The 14679-nt window shown below is 34.7% G+C and overlaps 2 protein-coding genes across 3 annotated transcripts; one reads left to right on the top strand and one right to left on the bottom strand.

The window, feature by feature from the left end:
- Window positions 1-479: 479 nt before the first annotated feature.
- Window positions 480-13973, bottom strand: LOC132731822 (protein saal1-like). 2 transcript variants are annotated; one of them, XM_060718096.1, is made up of 12 exons: window positions 13882-13973; window positions 10261-10443; window positions 8807-8908; window positions 8191-8274; window positions 7610-7689; window positions 7113-7172; window positions 4949-5064; window positions 4346-4469; window positions 3694-3776; window positions 2775-2945; window positions 1960-2279; window positions 480-1170 (listed from the first exon to the last, which is right to left on the bottom strand). In XM_060718096.1, exons 2-12 carry the CDS (start codon window positions 10417-10419, stop codon window positions 649-651), a joined length of 1821 nt encoding a protein of 606 aa, XP_060574079.1. In that variant the 5' UTR covers window positions 10420-10443; window positions 13882-13973; the 3' UTR covers window positions 480-648. The 2 variants fall into 2 exon arrangements, with proteins under 2 accessions (XP_060574079.1, XP_060574078.1); XM_060718095.1 differs by having other exon boundaries at window positions 13860-13882.
- Window positions 10952-11425, top strand: LOC132731821 (3'-5' ssDNA/RNA exonuclease TatD-like). The gene has a single exon (XM_060718094.1). The coding sequence runs from the start codon at window positions 10952-10954 to the stop codon at window positions 11423-11425; it is 474 nt and encodes a 157-aa protein (XP_060574077.1).
- Window positions 13974-14679: the final 706 nt, after the last annotated feature.

Genomic DNA, 14679 nt, shown 5'->3' with positions numbered 1-14679 from the left:
GGTCATACGGGTGTCATTAAAACTCAAATATTAGTAATACATTTGTACACACACAAAAAAACATGACTTGTCTGTACAAACTGTAACGTTGATAATTTCTTATCTTAAGTCCCAGATAATTTTTAAGAGGGTTTTTTTTCATTTTACGCCATTTTCCAACAATATTTCATTCATATAAGCGGGTAGTTTCCTAACCATAGTTCCTGGAGAGTTACACCAGTACTAGACTACCTTCCTCCGCGCTATACTAAGAGGGTAATACAGTGGTATAAATGTTTGCCCCTCAACCTAGGGATCATAGTTTCAAACATTATTGGGAGTCATGACCATATTTCTTTTGTAAAACTGGCTTTGGTGACTCTGTGAAGTCCATGAAAGTTAAATTTTACTTCAGTTAAAAACATTTTTCCCTCCGATGATTTCTGATACAATACTAAACACATACATGCACCATTTAAATTTGGTAAAATAAGATACCCTTCACCATGAAGACTATTTTAATAACTTTGTATTCAAAATATATACTTATTTCATTAAAGAAAATATTAACAGAGATCTATAATTTCCTATACAAAATATAGTTGTATATCAATTATAACCACAAAAAAAAGGTACAGGTATATCAAACAGATATGTATAAACGTTCAGCTAAACATCCCTTTTCTCAGCATTTTCTATATTGGATTCCGCCCTATTAACAATTCGTCCCTCTGAAATGTCTGTCAATACTCGACACAGTCTGTCCTTTTTAAATTTCATCGCCAAACTAAACAGTTGGTCATACAATTTACAACCAGTGTCCGATTCTTTCAAACATTGACCAAAACTATTCAGTCTCCAACGGCTGCACACTTCGTCCAAATATGTAAGAATACAAGCACAGTTAATGGACGTTCCATTTTCGGAACTACTTTCATTGTTTGTATTTTCACGATTGTCATTGCTGCCGTGTCTTTCTTCAGATTCTTTGTTACTGTAATTTTTTTGGTTACATTCAGGAACATTTGAGTTACTCCCCTTGGGACATTCCTGAGAATTATCTTTTGCGGTCGGTACACTGTCGTCTGCAGTAGTTTGTGAACATTTTTGGTCATTTTGACTTTCAACATTTTCAGAATCTGCTGCTTTATCACTCGGTGGAGACTCATCATTATATGTGCCTGATGTATCCTGTAAATGAAATAATGAATTGTGCAATTAATTGAGGATACTGAATGAGTGATACTTCAATACTAATAATTTATTGAATTAGTTCAATATGATTACATTATGCAAGCCTCTGTTCGGTCAACCAATTCAATAAATTTAATAATGAACCTATAGCTATATAATATTCTATTTATCTGATACGCCAGAAGGAAAAGTTTACAGTAAATATAAACACTTTTTCATTGAAGCTGCTATAGTGTAATGCTAACATTATGCGGGCTTTTACACTTTGAATAATGGAAATGCTGTCAGATTAACATATATATACACACACACACAGCAATGCTTTACCATTTTTACAGAGTCCTAAAAGCTGCACGGGTATGTGATATATGTAAATTTAACAGCTGTCCTCACCTAGCCTCCTTTAATTTCATTTTTGATAATATGGTGAAATGTTTTTGGTTTTTCATCATTTAGACAAGAAAAATATTAAATTGTTATGTAAAATCATCCAAATTGACATAGAGAGACTTTGTTAATAAGTTAACTAATTCATGCTATGAACTTGCCATGTTTTTATTAGGAAAAGTCTAACAGTGATTTAAGGGAAATTAATATCATAATTCTAAAATTTAGCAACACACCTGGAGCCATGTCAATATTGAGGTGATATTGAGGAAATAGCAGTATAGTTAGGCCTTTCTGTAGCATAGGTTTTTCATTATCGACAAAAACACTCTAAAGGTAAATGATGATAAAAACTTTCTAGTAGGTACCAAAATTTATAACAATTTTGACAAGACTTACAGTGAAAGCAATATTGCAGTAATCCAATAAAAATGCTGCCAGAATATCATATAAAATTTTAAGTTCTGTAAACTCCTCTTCTTCTAATTCTGTTCCTTTGGCATCATTTTTGTCCTTTTCTTCAGGTTCTTTGGACTCATTTGCATTATTACTTGAATCAGTCTCAGTTTTGGCCTCTGATTGGTCATTACCAGTCACCTGACTATCTTCCTGTCTACTGATTGGCTCATTTGAATCTGTCTGTTGCGACTCCCTGTACTTTTGAAGCATGGGGTAAAGAGGTTCCAGAATCTTCAGTAAAATTCGAATAATTGTCTCATCTGATGAAAGAGAAAAACAACAAGGTGCTTATTTAAGAGCAATGGCCCATAATGGAAGGTGTGTTACACCATAAATTTATGAACTTTATTATGGTACATAGGGGTGCAATGATTCAGTTTTCTCACGATTTAATTCTTGAATATTGATTTGCGATCCAATTACTTTTTATTTGATGTTAACATTAATTTTCTATAGGGTATACTTAAAAAACAACATTATGCTACACTGAAAGACGCCTAACTTAATGACCTAAGAGAGTAAACTAGTTGTGGTTTGTCTTTCATTTTTAAACAACATGTCTTAGTGTTTACATTACCTGCATTTTGATTGGACAAGTGAGAATGTGTAACCTGAATGAAAGACACGCTTGCTGAGAAAACCTTTTTTTCAAGATATTTTCATTAAAATGGTGAAGTCAAATCGAAATATGGCCATGTCAGTTTTCAATACCAGGTTTACCTAACCTTGTATAATCATTATGCAATGTCTCTTACTTTTGAACAGATGTCCTTGCTTCTCTTCTGATTGTGACATGAGCAGAATATTTAATACTGACAGGGCTGATGCCAGGGGCGCTTCCTTTCCCCCTAGACCCACTATCTCATACTCACAAACTATGTTCAAATACTTTATTATCTTCTTTTCCAACTTCTCCGTGTGAGCAACTGAAAATAATGATAGATAATGTGAATATATATTGGCCTTTGGAAATAATGGGTCAATGTGCAGAGCCAAAAAAAAGCCTCTGCTTTATGCAGTCTAACCAAATCTGTAGACACAGCTACATGTATACTGAATAAACATCTTTCCTTTTGAAAATCCAAAAATTTACTGCAAAACCATTATTATTCATGGGGTAATAAATATTGTGGTTTTCGTGGATAGGTTGATACACGCATTTAAGATGCAACCAATTTTCATATCGTCTGCTGCAAGATTATTTTCCATCACATTATTTACATTTTATTTTATGGAAAAAGTAGACAGTCTACAAATTTAAGAACCCAGATCACACTGAACGGGTTCAGGTAAAATTGCAATTTTTAATCTTTACACTTCAAAAACTAGCACAAAGTTTACACATGCCCATCTGATGACAGGTACAAAACACAAACCAAGTTGAACCATCAATCTCCTATATACCTGCTGGATATCTTTCTCACATGAAGATATTCCTTTTCGAGAAACAATTTGAATCAACAATCATATTTCTGGCCACAGAGGCCCCTTCTTAAGCATGGAAGCACTTTTTTGTCCTTTAAGTATGAACATTTTTGTCTCAATAAAATGTTATTAAAAGCAAGTACAATTGTTACAAGGGTTTAATTCAATATACTTTACACTATCAAAGGTACATGTATGCATAATGGTTTATATGAACAAAAAACCTGTAATATCTCAAATTTTACAAACCTAGTGCTTCAACCCCTGACTCTGTGGTGGAGAAACTCTGGAGAATATGTAGATAAACCTCAAGGGCATCACTATGGTTACTCCTGTATAATAAACAAAATTTATCAACAAAATTAAATTTAACAAAAATTAACCATATCAGAAAAATTAAAAATGTTGCTTCCAGATACAGAAAAATTAAAAATTTTGCTTCAAGATACTGTACAGTGATATGTGTTTTGCATTTTCTGTTATAGTCACATTTTGGTGTCGCTGGAAAATCTTTAGAAGACTAGAGGCATCCTCTCTTTAGTATGTTAGTAACAAGTGGGAACTTGTGTAGAACCACAACACTTTCAAAACACTGTTTGTCCGTTTGTTTTTTCTGGTTTTTAAACATATTTTTTGGTCAACATTATCTTAGCAGTCAAAACACCTAGCATGATTTCCCATAACTTTAAAGATGTGAAAATCAAACATCTATTGTGGTTTCCAAAAGGACATTGATTGTGCGTGGAGAATGAAGATATGAGACCAAAAAGTTGATTATTCAGAGAGCAGTACTTTTATGCTTTGTTTAGATACTTCTCCAAATACAAGAAAAAGTTTACAATTTTCATCAAAGTTTAGAACATTCAATTTTTCTTTTAAATCTTAATGGGACATAACTCACCCTATCTGTTCTGTGGCTTCAATCAATGAATGTACGAAGTCAATGGTTGCCCAGGAAACACAAAGGTCAGGTTCACAGTCAAGCAATGTGTCAACTAGTTCTGCAGTATTCTTCAACAGGTCACCTATGTAAACAAAACAGTATCTGATATGCAAAAATGTTATATCCTATTAAAACTGTTTCTCAACAAGCATAGACAACATGCGACAATATGTGTGCTGCAATGTGTACCAAATCCTAGTAAATTTACAAGAAACAAAACTCAAACATCCCTGTACAGTTCTTATAAAATAGCCCTAAAGAATGCCCAAAATGGCAAAATTACAGGATCGGTTTGATTTAGCCTGGACATGGCAGGTATTGGTTATTGCAAGGAACAGACCACAAACCCTAGCACTGGCTTTGGCAGAACTCAGTATTAAACATGAAAATGGTGAAATCTGAAATTTAAAACCATTCACATATGTGTTAATATGGAAATAATTATTGAACCTTCAATGTGACAAGTTTGTGCCATTCCTTGAAAAGTTCCATAAAGGGCCTCGCACTTAATTTTCTACGGTATAATTTCATAATAATTAAACACAGATTTTATCAACTTACAGTTTGTTGAGCTTGAGAATATAAACTTAAGATGATCTAGAATATCTTCTGACCTCTGTATAGCTCTTATCCAAGGTCCCCTTGTTACAGTGTTAGACAGCGATGTATAGATTAACCTATAATAAATCACAAACAAGAGGGCCATGATGGCCCTGAGGTCGCTCACCTGTATAGTGGCCCCCGCAGCAGGGCCAGTTTAAACCCTAGGGCTTTTATTTGAAAAAAAAAAAACTTGGAAGACACCCATTAGAAGATGTTTCATGTTGTTTAGTTTTTACTACACACATATAATGAAAAACAATTACCTGCCCCCCCCCCCCCCCGGCAGGGCCAATTTTAACCCAAGGGCTTTTATTTGAACAAACTTGGTAGACACCCATAAGAAGATGTTTCATGCTAAATATCTAAGCTCTAGCTCATTGGGTTTTTTCAAAGAAGATTTTTTATGTTTTTACTATACAAATATATCTAAAAACAATGACACACCAAGGGCGGGGACAGTTATGATCCTAGGGCTTATATTTGAACAAACTTTGTAGACACTTACTAGAAGATGTTTCATGCTTAATATCTAAACTCTAGCTATTTGGGTTTTTTCAAAGAAGATTTTTAAGTTTTTGCTATACACATATAAGGAAAATCAATGACACCCGGGGCGGGGCCAATTTTGACCCCAGGACTTTTATTTGAACGAACTTTGTAGACACTCACTAGAAGATGTTTCGTGCTTAATACCTAAACTCTAGCTATTTGGGTTTTTTCATAGAAGATTTTTGAAGTTTTTGCTATACACATATAAGGAAAATCAATGACCTCCGGGGCGGGGCCAATTTTCACCCCAGGGCATTTATTTGAAGAAACTTGGTAGACACCCATTAGAACATGTTTTATGCTAAATATCTTAGCTCTAGCTCTTTGAGTTCTTTAAAAGAAGATATTTAAAATTTTTACTATATGCATATAGGGAAAATCAATGACCCCCTGGGGCGGGGCCAATTTTGACCCCAGGGCTTTTATTTGAACAAACTTGGTAGACACTCAATAGAAGATGCTTCATACCAAATATCTAAGCTCTTGCTCTTTGGGTTTTTTAAAAAAAGAAATTTAAAGTTTTTTCTTTCGGTTGCCATGGCAACCAGAGTTCTGCATGGAATTAAATTCTTTGAACAATTTTTAAAGGTGACCACCAAAGGAACATTCCTGTGAAGTTTGGATGAAATTGGCTTAGTGGTTTATGAGGAGGTGTCATTTAAAGTAAAAGTTTACGGACGCCGGACGAAAAGCGATCACAAAAGCTCACCTTGTCACTTTGTGACAGGTGAGCTAATAAAAGTCGGATCTATTGGTATTATTCTTTTTCATAAATAAGCGAAAACTCAGGGTGATCGGTTAGAACTTTTGTTCAGTGTAGTATTCATGTATTGAGTTACATTTTGAAGCTCAGCTAAGATGTATGAATTAGTGTCTGACTGACAGAAAAAGAGAAGAAATTTGCTTCCTATTCATCGAACAACTTTTATGTCTTGTTCCAAAGACTGTTGTGCCCAAGTATGAAAAGAATCCATATATTACTTACAAAGTTGCCAATTAAAGCACACAAAAAAACTGTAAAATTGACCTTCAAGGTCAAGGTCATTTAGGAGTCAAGGTCACTTGGGTTTGATCTATTCTAAGACATTGTCCTTACAGTAGATGTGCTCAAGTATGAAGACATTCCATTTAAAATTAACAAAGATATAACCAAAAACTCAAGCAAAATTCACTTATTGACCTTCAAGGTCAATGCCACTGCTGAGTGAAGGTCATAATTCATTTAGCCTACATAAAGGCATTGTTCTAAGGATGATCATGTCTTAAGTTTCCAAAATATAGCCAATTATAGATAAAATTAAGCAAAATTCAAATATTTGACCTTAAAAATCAAGATCATTTATGAGTGAAGTTCAAGTTAAGTCTGGTCAACTTGAAAGTCTTGTCCAAACAATTGTTGTGTCCAACTCAGAAGGCAATCCAGTGAGAAATAAAAAAAGTTATAAGCAATGCCAATGTTTTCTGACGGCATCAGCAACAACAACATAACTGTACTGTAGCTAGCAATAGCTCTCTTTTATTCCAAAAAGTCAAGCTAACAAAAATTATAATGAAGACCCTATACTTTTTTTACCTTGTATTCTCTACCAAAGTTGGAACGTCTCTTGTCTCCATCATAAGTATAACTAAATCTCTGAAATAGAAATAATAAAGTTAACCATAAACCTTCTGAATCTAAAAGTGATTAGCATTTGCCACCAGTATACAGCCAGGCCAGTCTGCACATCTGTGCAGGGGTGGGAGGTGGGGATTAATCGCATCAATTCTGTACTGGTCATCATAAGGTGACGTTCCAGCTTTACTGGTGGAGGAAAACCTAAGGTGCTCAACCACGCATTATTTCATGCACCTGAGTAGAACTACCGACATTCTGTAAGCTAGCTGGTATAGCAGTGACTCTTTGATACTTAAACAGGTGCCTGCAACTTACATTTTACTAGAGCTTTGACCTCTTAAAGCAGCTGCTTTTTAATTCTATCTGAAAGCATATATGGTCATATTTCTTCTCTCATTTATACAAATGATATTTTTTTTTCAAAATATTTGATGAATGTTTCAAACAGTACTTACATAAATTTTTGATTATCTGCCATTTCTTTACATACTGCTGCTTCACACGCCATATTTCCTAAAATGCCTACAGATATTTCCTGTTAAATAATTCAAATATAAATTAGTTACAGATATTTCCTTTGAAATAACTCAAGCATTAGTTACATACAGATATTTCCTGTGAAATATTTCAACTTTTAGTTTCCTACAGAATATTTCCTGTGAAATAATTCAAATATTAGTTTCCTACAGAAAATTTCCTGTGAAATAATTAAAATATTAGTTACCTTCAAAATATTTCTGTGACATAAATCAAATAAGATTCCTGTGAAATATTTTATGTGAAATCAAATAAGAAATCCCACAGAATATTTTTTATGAAATTAATTAGATAATATATTTCTTCAGAATATTTCCTGTGAAATAAATGAATACACAATCTTTAATATAAACTGTCTGAGGTAGCGGGAATTTATTATGCAGGAACCTAGATATTTTTCTCTTGAGCTAGGAAAAATTCTCAAATCACAGTCAAAATAGCATAATTACTAGATACTAAAATCAAGTTGTTGACAGAAATAATGTACACGTAGACTTACGATAACTCTTGGAGCCTTGGACTTCTCTATAATCCCGGTCAGTATATCTACAGCCTTAAACTCGTTCAAGAACATGGCAACATCCTGCATACAGAGAAAATATAAGAGGCTTAGAAAATAAAAATCTACTTTATCACCAATATACACTGAACATTACAGGTTGTTTTTCTTATAAACATTCCAGTTTACATACCCCATAAACTTAACAGTTTGCAATCCTCATGAACATCACTGTTTTTTTTTTATCACCATAAAGTAACTGAGAAACGTTTTTTCTTTAAAGAACACCTAAAAAAATTTTATAAATGAATTACACGAGTAGTTTTGAATTTAATAGATGAGACTTTGTTTTGTGATGGTACTGCATGTATATAATTTATCATGTTAAATGTTTTAAGGATATAGAGAAAGAGCAGACTATCACTGGCAGGCATTGAAAAATATTTTCAGAGTAACTTGTCCTGCGGGACAAGTAGCTTTTCAATTCAATGTGCAGGCAACATTTTTCTACCCGTCCAGCATCGAGTTCTTTTAAATTCTTCTCGTAATTACTAGCGGACAAGTGGAATTTTCTATCTCTGACTGGTAACAATTATACAATAAATCAAATTCTTACAGAGTTCATGGACATGTCCCACAGTTTACACAACTCATTCTGAAGATCTTCATCCACATCAACTGCTAGATTACTCTCCTCTTCAGTTTCACGATCAACTTCCTACAAAAAACACATAACAATATATTGTTTACATTTTCATCCATAACAGAGAATAATTTACATCCTAATCTTTTTTACTTCATTATACAATTTGTTTTGATTAATAACAAATTTAAGGTAACACGGGGGCATACATGTAAATGTATATTGGTAAATTTCTCTTGTGGAACATGGTCTTGGAAAATCTCGCAAAAATGTGAACTTGCATGATAATAATAAATCCTTGTCGGATACAGATTTTAAGTGTATGATGTCATAGTTCCTCTCCATTTAAATATAGCTCTGTGGTGGTAGACAGGTCTGGGCTGACGTCACACTGTACACCTGTGTAAGCAACCAGGGCCCTATTTACCTCAAACGGAAGTGGGGCCTAATTTCAGTCCCAAAAATCATATAAGAGCACTGCATGCTGCGCTAACGCTCGTCAGTTAAGGGCAATGACTTTTAAAAATATTATTGCTTTATTGATATATACCTCAGGATAATTCCCTATGTTTAACAACTGTCCATTGTCATGATAATCAAGTTTTATGTTGATATCTTTCATAGTTATAAATTATTCTACATAATAACATATCCTAAGCAAAAAAGGGGCATGACTCCTTACAATAATGCTTTCAAAATAATGCTACTTATCATACAACTGCCTCAAGCATTCCAAGTTTCATGTTGATACCTTTAAAGTTGTTTAACCCTTTACCTCATATGGACGTGTTTTGACGGCTTTTCGACGCCCCTTTTGAGGCCTCAAACAGTGAAAAAATGCCCTATTTAGGCCCCAAACACTGTTTTTTCATTTGAGAAATGTTGTTAAAATAAGTGATCCCTTCTGTTTGGGGGGTTTGAAGGGGGGCGTTAGTCTCCCTCATTGCCAAGAAAATTTAGGACATGTGACAGGCTAAAATAGCCTCAGATTGATCGTAAAGGTAACATGTAACCAACGCTGAACAGCCTTTTACTCTATCTCAATCCATTTAGAAGTTGCAGCACTTTGAAATCAGTTTTGATGGAAAAAAAAAACAATGCAAAATAATTATTTTGGGCAATTTTGAGACGTTCCCCCTGTTACAGGAAATTTAAGATTGAGCATGCTGTTACAAAGGCTATGGTCCAGTCAACATTTGTGCCAAGTTTCATCAGTATTGAAGCATTTTTCATAGTTTCATAGCAGTTTGAACTTGTAACAGGAGGCTTTTCAATAAAAACAGCCATTTTTCACAATATGCTCATGAAGGAAAGGGTTAAGTACTAAGCTACATTAAAATTTTTTGCTTGATAACAATAACCCAAATCGTAACAGCTAGACTTTTTCTTCAAAACATACAAGCTAAAAATGAGCCTTAGTAACAAACCTCAATAAATTTGATCAAGGTTGAGAACAGCCAATGTTTGCTAAATGCTGTATTTCCGATACTCTCAGCTTGTAAAAGCTCCGGATTGTCTGCAAACTCTGGAGGTGGTGATGGATTTACATCACACTCTGGTGAATCCATATATTCTGGAGATTCCATGACTTGTTTTTGAGTTTAGAGTATCTGGAACATAAAATTCTGAATACATGTATATGTAAAAATCTAAATTGTGATGAACACAATTGAGTTTGAACAACAGCTCACTTTCTTAATGTGTACAGAATATAGATCTATATATCTTTAATGAATTTAAGATATTGAGATAAATAGCATTAGCTCACCAGTATTTTCTCAATTTGAACATGTATCATGCTCAATTCAGAATAATTTGACCAAAACAGAATCGGCTGGAATATATATATATATATATATTTTTTATTGGGTTTTACGTTACATCGAAACAGTATAGGTCATATCGCGACGTTCCAGCTTTTACTGGCGGAGGAAGACCACAGGTGCCCCTCCATGCATTATTTCAGGCAGGAACGGGCACCTGAGTAGAACCATCGACGTTCTGTAAGATAGCTGGATAGCTTCCTCACATGAAAGAATCCAAGTCCCTGTTGGGATTTGAACCCCCAGCGGTGAGGGGCAAGTGGTTTGACTGGGGGGGGGGGGTTTGCAGTGTATTATGACCCAGCCAGCTTCCCCTCTGAGTTTGATCCGTATTCCAAGAGGTTTTGGGATAGCTGTAGGAATCCATCCCAAGCAGTCTCATCAGTTTTACGGGAGCTTGCTGGAAAATATCAGGCAGCTCCTCAGGAATTCCAGGGTCGTAGCCATGGGGGAAATTGGACTGGATTACACAACCCCTGAGAATACATGGTCCTACCAAGAACACGTATTCACCAGAATGTTGTCTTTAGCCCCGTCCTCTATGCCAGTCATACTTTCTCTGAGAGATTGGGAACATGGAAATGCTTATCTCAAGAGATATGATATCTTAATGAGAAATTCTGCCCCGGTGCAAAAGGTACACCTTCACTGTTTTACAGGGAGTGCCGAGGCCGTAATAAAGTGGAACCAGATGTTCCCAAATTGCTACTTTGGCCTAACTGCCTTAGTGAGGAACCTTGGGACTGGGCAGCGTGAAGCAGTCCAGTGAATCCCTTGGGATAGCATTCTTTTGGAGACTGACTCGCCATACATGTATTTCCAGGGACTTCTAACCAACACCCCAAGATATATTGATATTGGAGATATTGCGGTTCACCGTTCTTGTAGCAGAAATCCGAGCAGTGTCTATTCTAGGAGGGGGATGGGGGGATTTACCCATATCTTTGAGAATTCCCCCTTTTTTTCAGAGACAGGGGGGGGGGGGGGGGGTTTACATAGGGAAAGAAGGAAAAAGCCCAACAAATGTAATAAATTCTCACTTTTCGATAAAAATCCCATTGTTTTTCAAATCCTAGAATAGACACTATCCGAGGGTGCTCTGTGGAAGAAATATGTTCCCAGAGTTTGGAAAATGGGAGAAGATTGTATAACAGTAAAAAAGATAATAAGATTCCCCCCCGAGTAGATTTATAAGTAATGTAGTTGGGGATATATTTCAGTTAAAGGTCAATAGTGTGTCCCGAATGGATTTAACAATAATCCAGTTGGGTTCAGTCTTCTTTTCTTAAAATATTTTTTCAAACCTAGAAATTAATAATAGTGTTCCAAGGTTTTTATGTTATTTCTATAAGATCCCTAAAAATAGCCAAACCTGGATAACACCTCATCTACATCTACATGTTACTCCTGAACAATCAATTCTGACTATGACTGGGAGGCGCTTGTCAGGAAAACTGTCAGGGCTTTTTTTCACAGGTTGGGGCAGGGTCTTTCAAATAGAATGGTCTGGAAACACGCTATGTAAACCCTTCTCGCTACAATAATACATGTCTCGTATAAATCGGTATAGTTTGCTATAAACAAATTATGTAAGTGTTCAAGAAAAGGGCGAATATTAAATACAAGAGCAAAAATGAAAATTTTAACGACATGACGTTATTTAAAAATCTTTAAACTTTTGAAAAAAGGATAAATATTTCAGGAAATGATGTTTTTTAAAGCCATTTTTGTTAAAAAACATAGATTGTTTGTTCAGAATATTTGCCGATAATCGGCGCCATTTTGAAAATGCACCAAACTAAACATCAAATATTTCCAAATTACATTGTGAAATATTATAATATTTTTACATGATCCGATTTAATAACATCTTTTCTCTGTAAAATCAATTTCTATTTTGTCATTGAACAATGCATGAATGTAAAAAAGCTCATGAAACTCGGACCTGTCTTCAAATATGAGCAGTAGATTTTTACCTTGACACCGGGAACGAAAAATTTCTAATTTCATTGCAAATCTATAAAATTGTTACTTTTAAAGTAAAAACTGATAATATAATGTAGTCAGAGTTAGTTTTTAGTATTTTTTTATTGATTTAACAAAACATTATCTTGTAATTTGTTTATTGAATGGTGATGTGCTATGCCATATCACGGTCGGTAGATAACCCAATCACGTGACTCAACCGAGACAGCATTTTTCGTAAAATTGGTCTGTCTCCAGACCATTCTATTTGAAAGACCCTGGTTGGGGAAGCAGCCCAGCCCTTAATTTTGGGGGAAAATTACATGGTATATTTGCAAAAGGGGAAGAAAAAACTTGATGTAAATTCAATTTCTGGGGAAAACTGCATGATTTTAAAGAAATTTTCTTTGGGGAAGCAGCCCTATACCGGCCCCTGTTATAGAAGGTAAAAAGGCCCTGACTGTGTTAAAAGAATTAGTGCATACTAAAAGATAAAGATCACAGATAAAAAAGGTGCAGGATAAAAAGAATAGTGCAAGATTAAAAAACGCAATGATAAGAACCAAGGATTTCCCATAGTTTAAATTCTTAACGAAACCTTCTCATAAAGTGGGGAGGAGTGAAGTATTTATGGGTTTTTTGTGTGGATACCAGTCCACCCGCAAAACTGCAGGGTACCAGTCCCAAGTGACGTCACTTCCATATTGGTTCTTCCTGTTCTCTATTTTGGGGGGTGAAGTGTCTTAAGGGGTGAAGTGTTTTCAAAATTTGAGGGGTGAAGTGTCTGGGGGGTGAAGTGTCTTGCTACCGTTCTCTAAAACCTGCTGTGTTATTTGCGTTCAAGAAGAATCTAGGTTCATCTCCCGAAGTGTGGGTCTTCTAAAGTTTGCCTGCGACAGAGAAACTTATATTTCATCTTATCTAGGTGAGTAACACTTTAAGTCAACGATTTTAAACACTCGGCCACGGACGCCCCCTCCTGGAATATATCCAGAGGTCAAAAACAAGGAATATATATAAGATGCAACTGGTACAATCAGTTTTTTATTCTATTATTCAGTATACAAGTTTTACTCCTGAAAAATACATAGAGGTCTTATCCAGCATATTGCAACAAAATCAACGTTTTAGCAAAGTAGCGAAAATATGTGACAATCATCAACTTAAGATAAATATTCACGACATTCATAAGTAAATGATATCAAATACGTAAAGATTGTTGCAAATAAGTGCTTTACAAAATCAACGTAGTTTTTAAACCTGTCATGGGCTAGTAGGTGCGCTTTTTACCCTTTCACGGTCATTATTGTATGAATAAATAAAAAATCGCCGCCATTTCTGAATCAATGTCGAATAATCTTTACCGTCGTTGTAGTCACATAGCTTAATATCGTCATCATCATAATCATCATCACGGTTTCAACTACAGCTGTGTCATCATCATCAGTATCAACAACAGAAGCTGCATAATAACTAGATCGATTTTAAATTAACTTACAAATTTTGTATAAAACAGATCTACTTTAAAAAATTTGCAATTTAAAATAAAATCTAAATGGTTGATCAGACTTGATAAAGTTATGAGAAACAAATTGAATACTGTCATACCGGAAAATAATTATTTGGTGTCAGACCTTGAGGGGGTAACAAGAGATTTCTGATCTGGCGACCCTACGCTGGATAAAGTAAAATAAAGTAAAAGGGTTTTATGTCGGTCAAAAGCTATACATAGCTTATGTTTTGTAAAATGTTATATTTATATACCGACAATAAATAAAATTTGATTTGAATTGATTTGATTTGAGATATATCGATATTTGTAATATAAACGTTCCTGGCTTGCATTAAGGAAACTTTGCTTATCTTAAATAGTAAGTTAATGTTACAAACAATGCTATACGAAAAAAGTAACGCTACATGTATGTCCCATCCATTTAAATGTTAATTAAGGCTGGTGTTGTATTAATTGACTATAACGCAAAGAAAAGTATATGCATGGAAATTTGACTAAAATTTATGATATACCTTACTGAAAGTTCAGCATGGTTAGTACCATTT

The sequence above is a fragment of the Ruditapes philippinarum genome, unplaced genomic scaffold (genome assembly GCF_026571515.1).
Source record: "Ruditapes philippinarum isolate M1 unplaced genomic scaffold, ASM2657151v2 ctg13647_1_1_1_1, whole genome shotgun sequence".
Lineage (NCBI taxonomy): Eukaryota > Metazoa > Mollusca > Bivalvia > Venerida > Veneridae > Ruditapes > Ruditapes philippinarum.
This window is presented reverse-complemented; position numbering and strand designations above follow the sequence as displayed.

Excerpts from the sequence above, each read along its gene's own strand:
- LOC132731821 (XM_060718094.1), top strand. The coding sequence starts at position 10,952 with ATGACCCAGCCAGCTTCCCCTCTGAGTTTGATCCGTATTCCAAGAGGT.
- LOC132731822 (XM_060718096.1), bottom strand. The coding sequence starts at position 10,419 with ATGGAATCTCCAGAATATATGGATTCACCAGAGTGTGATGTAAATCCA. Across the intron at positions 8,275-8,806 it reads GGGACATGTCCATGAACTCT|GATGTTGCCATGTTCTTGAA; the intron begins GTAAGAATTTGA and ends CTCTGTATGCAG. Across the intron at positions 3,777-4,345 it reads GAAGCCACAGAACAGATAGG|GAGTAACCATAGTGATGCCC; the intron begins GTGAGTTATGTC and ends TTTATTATACAG.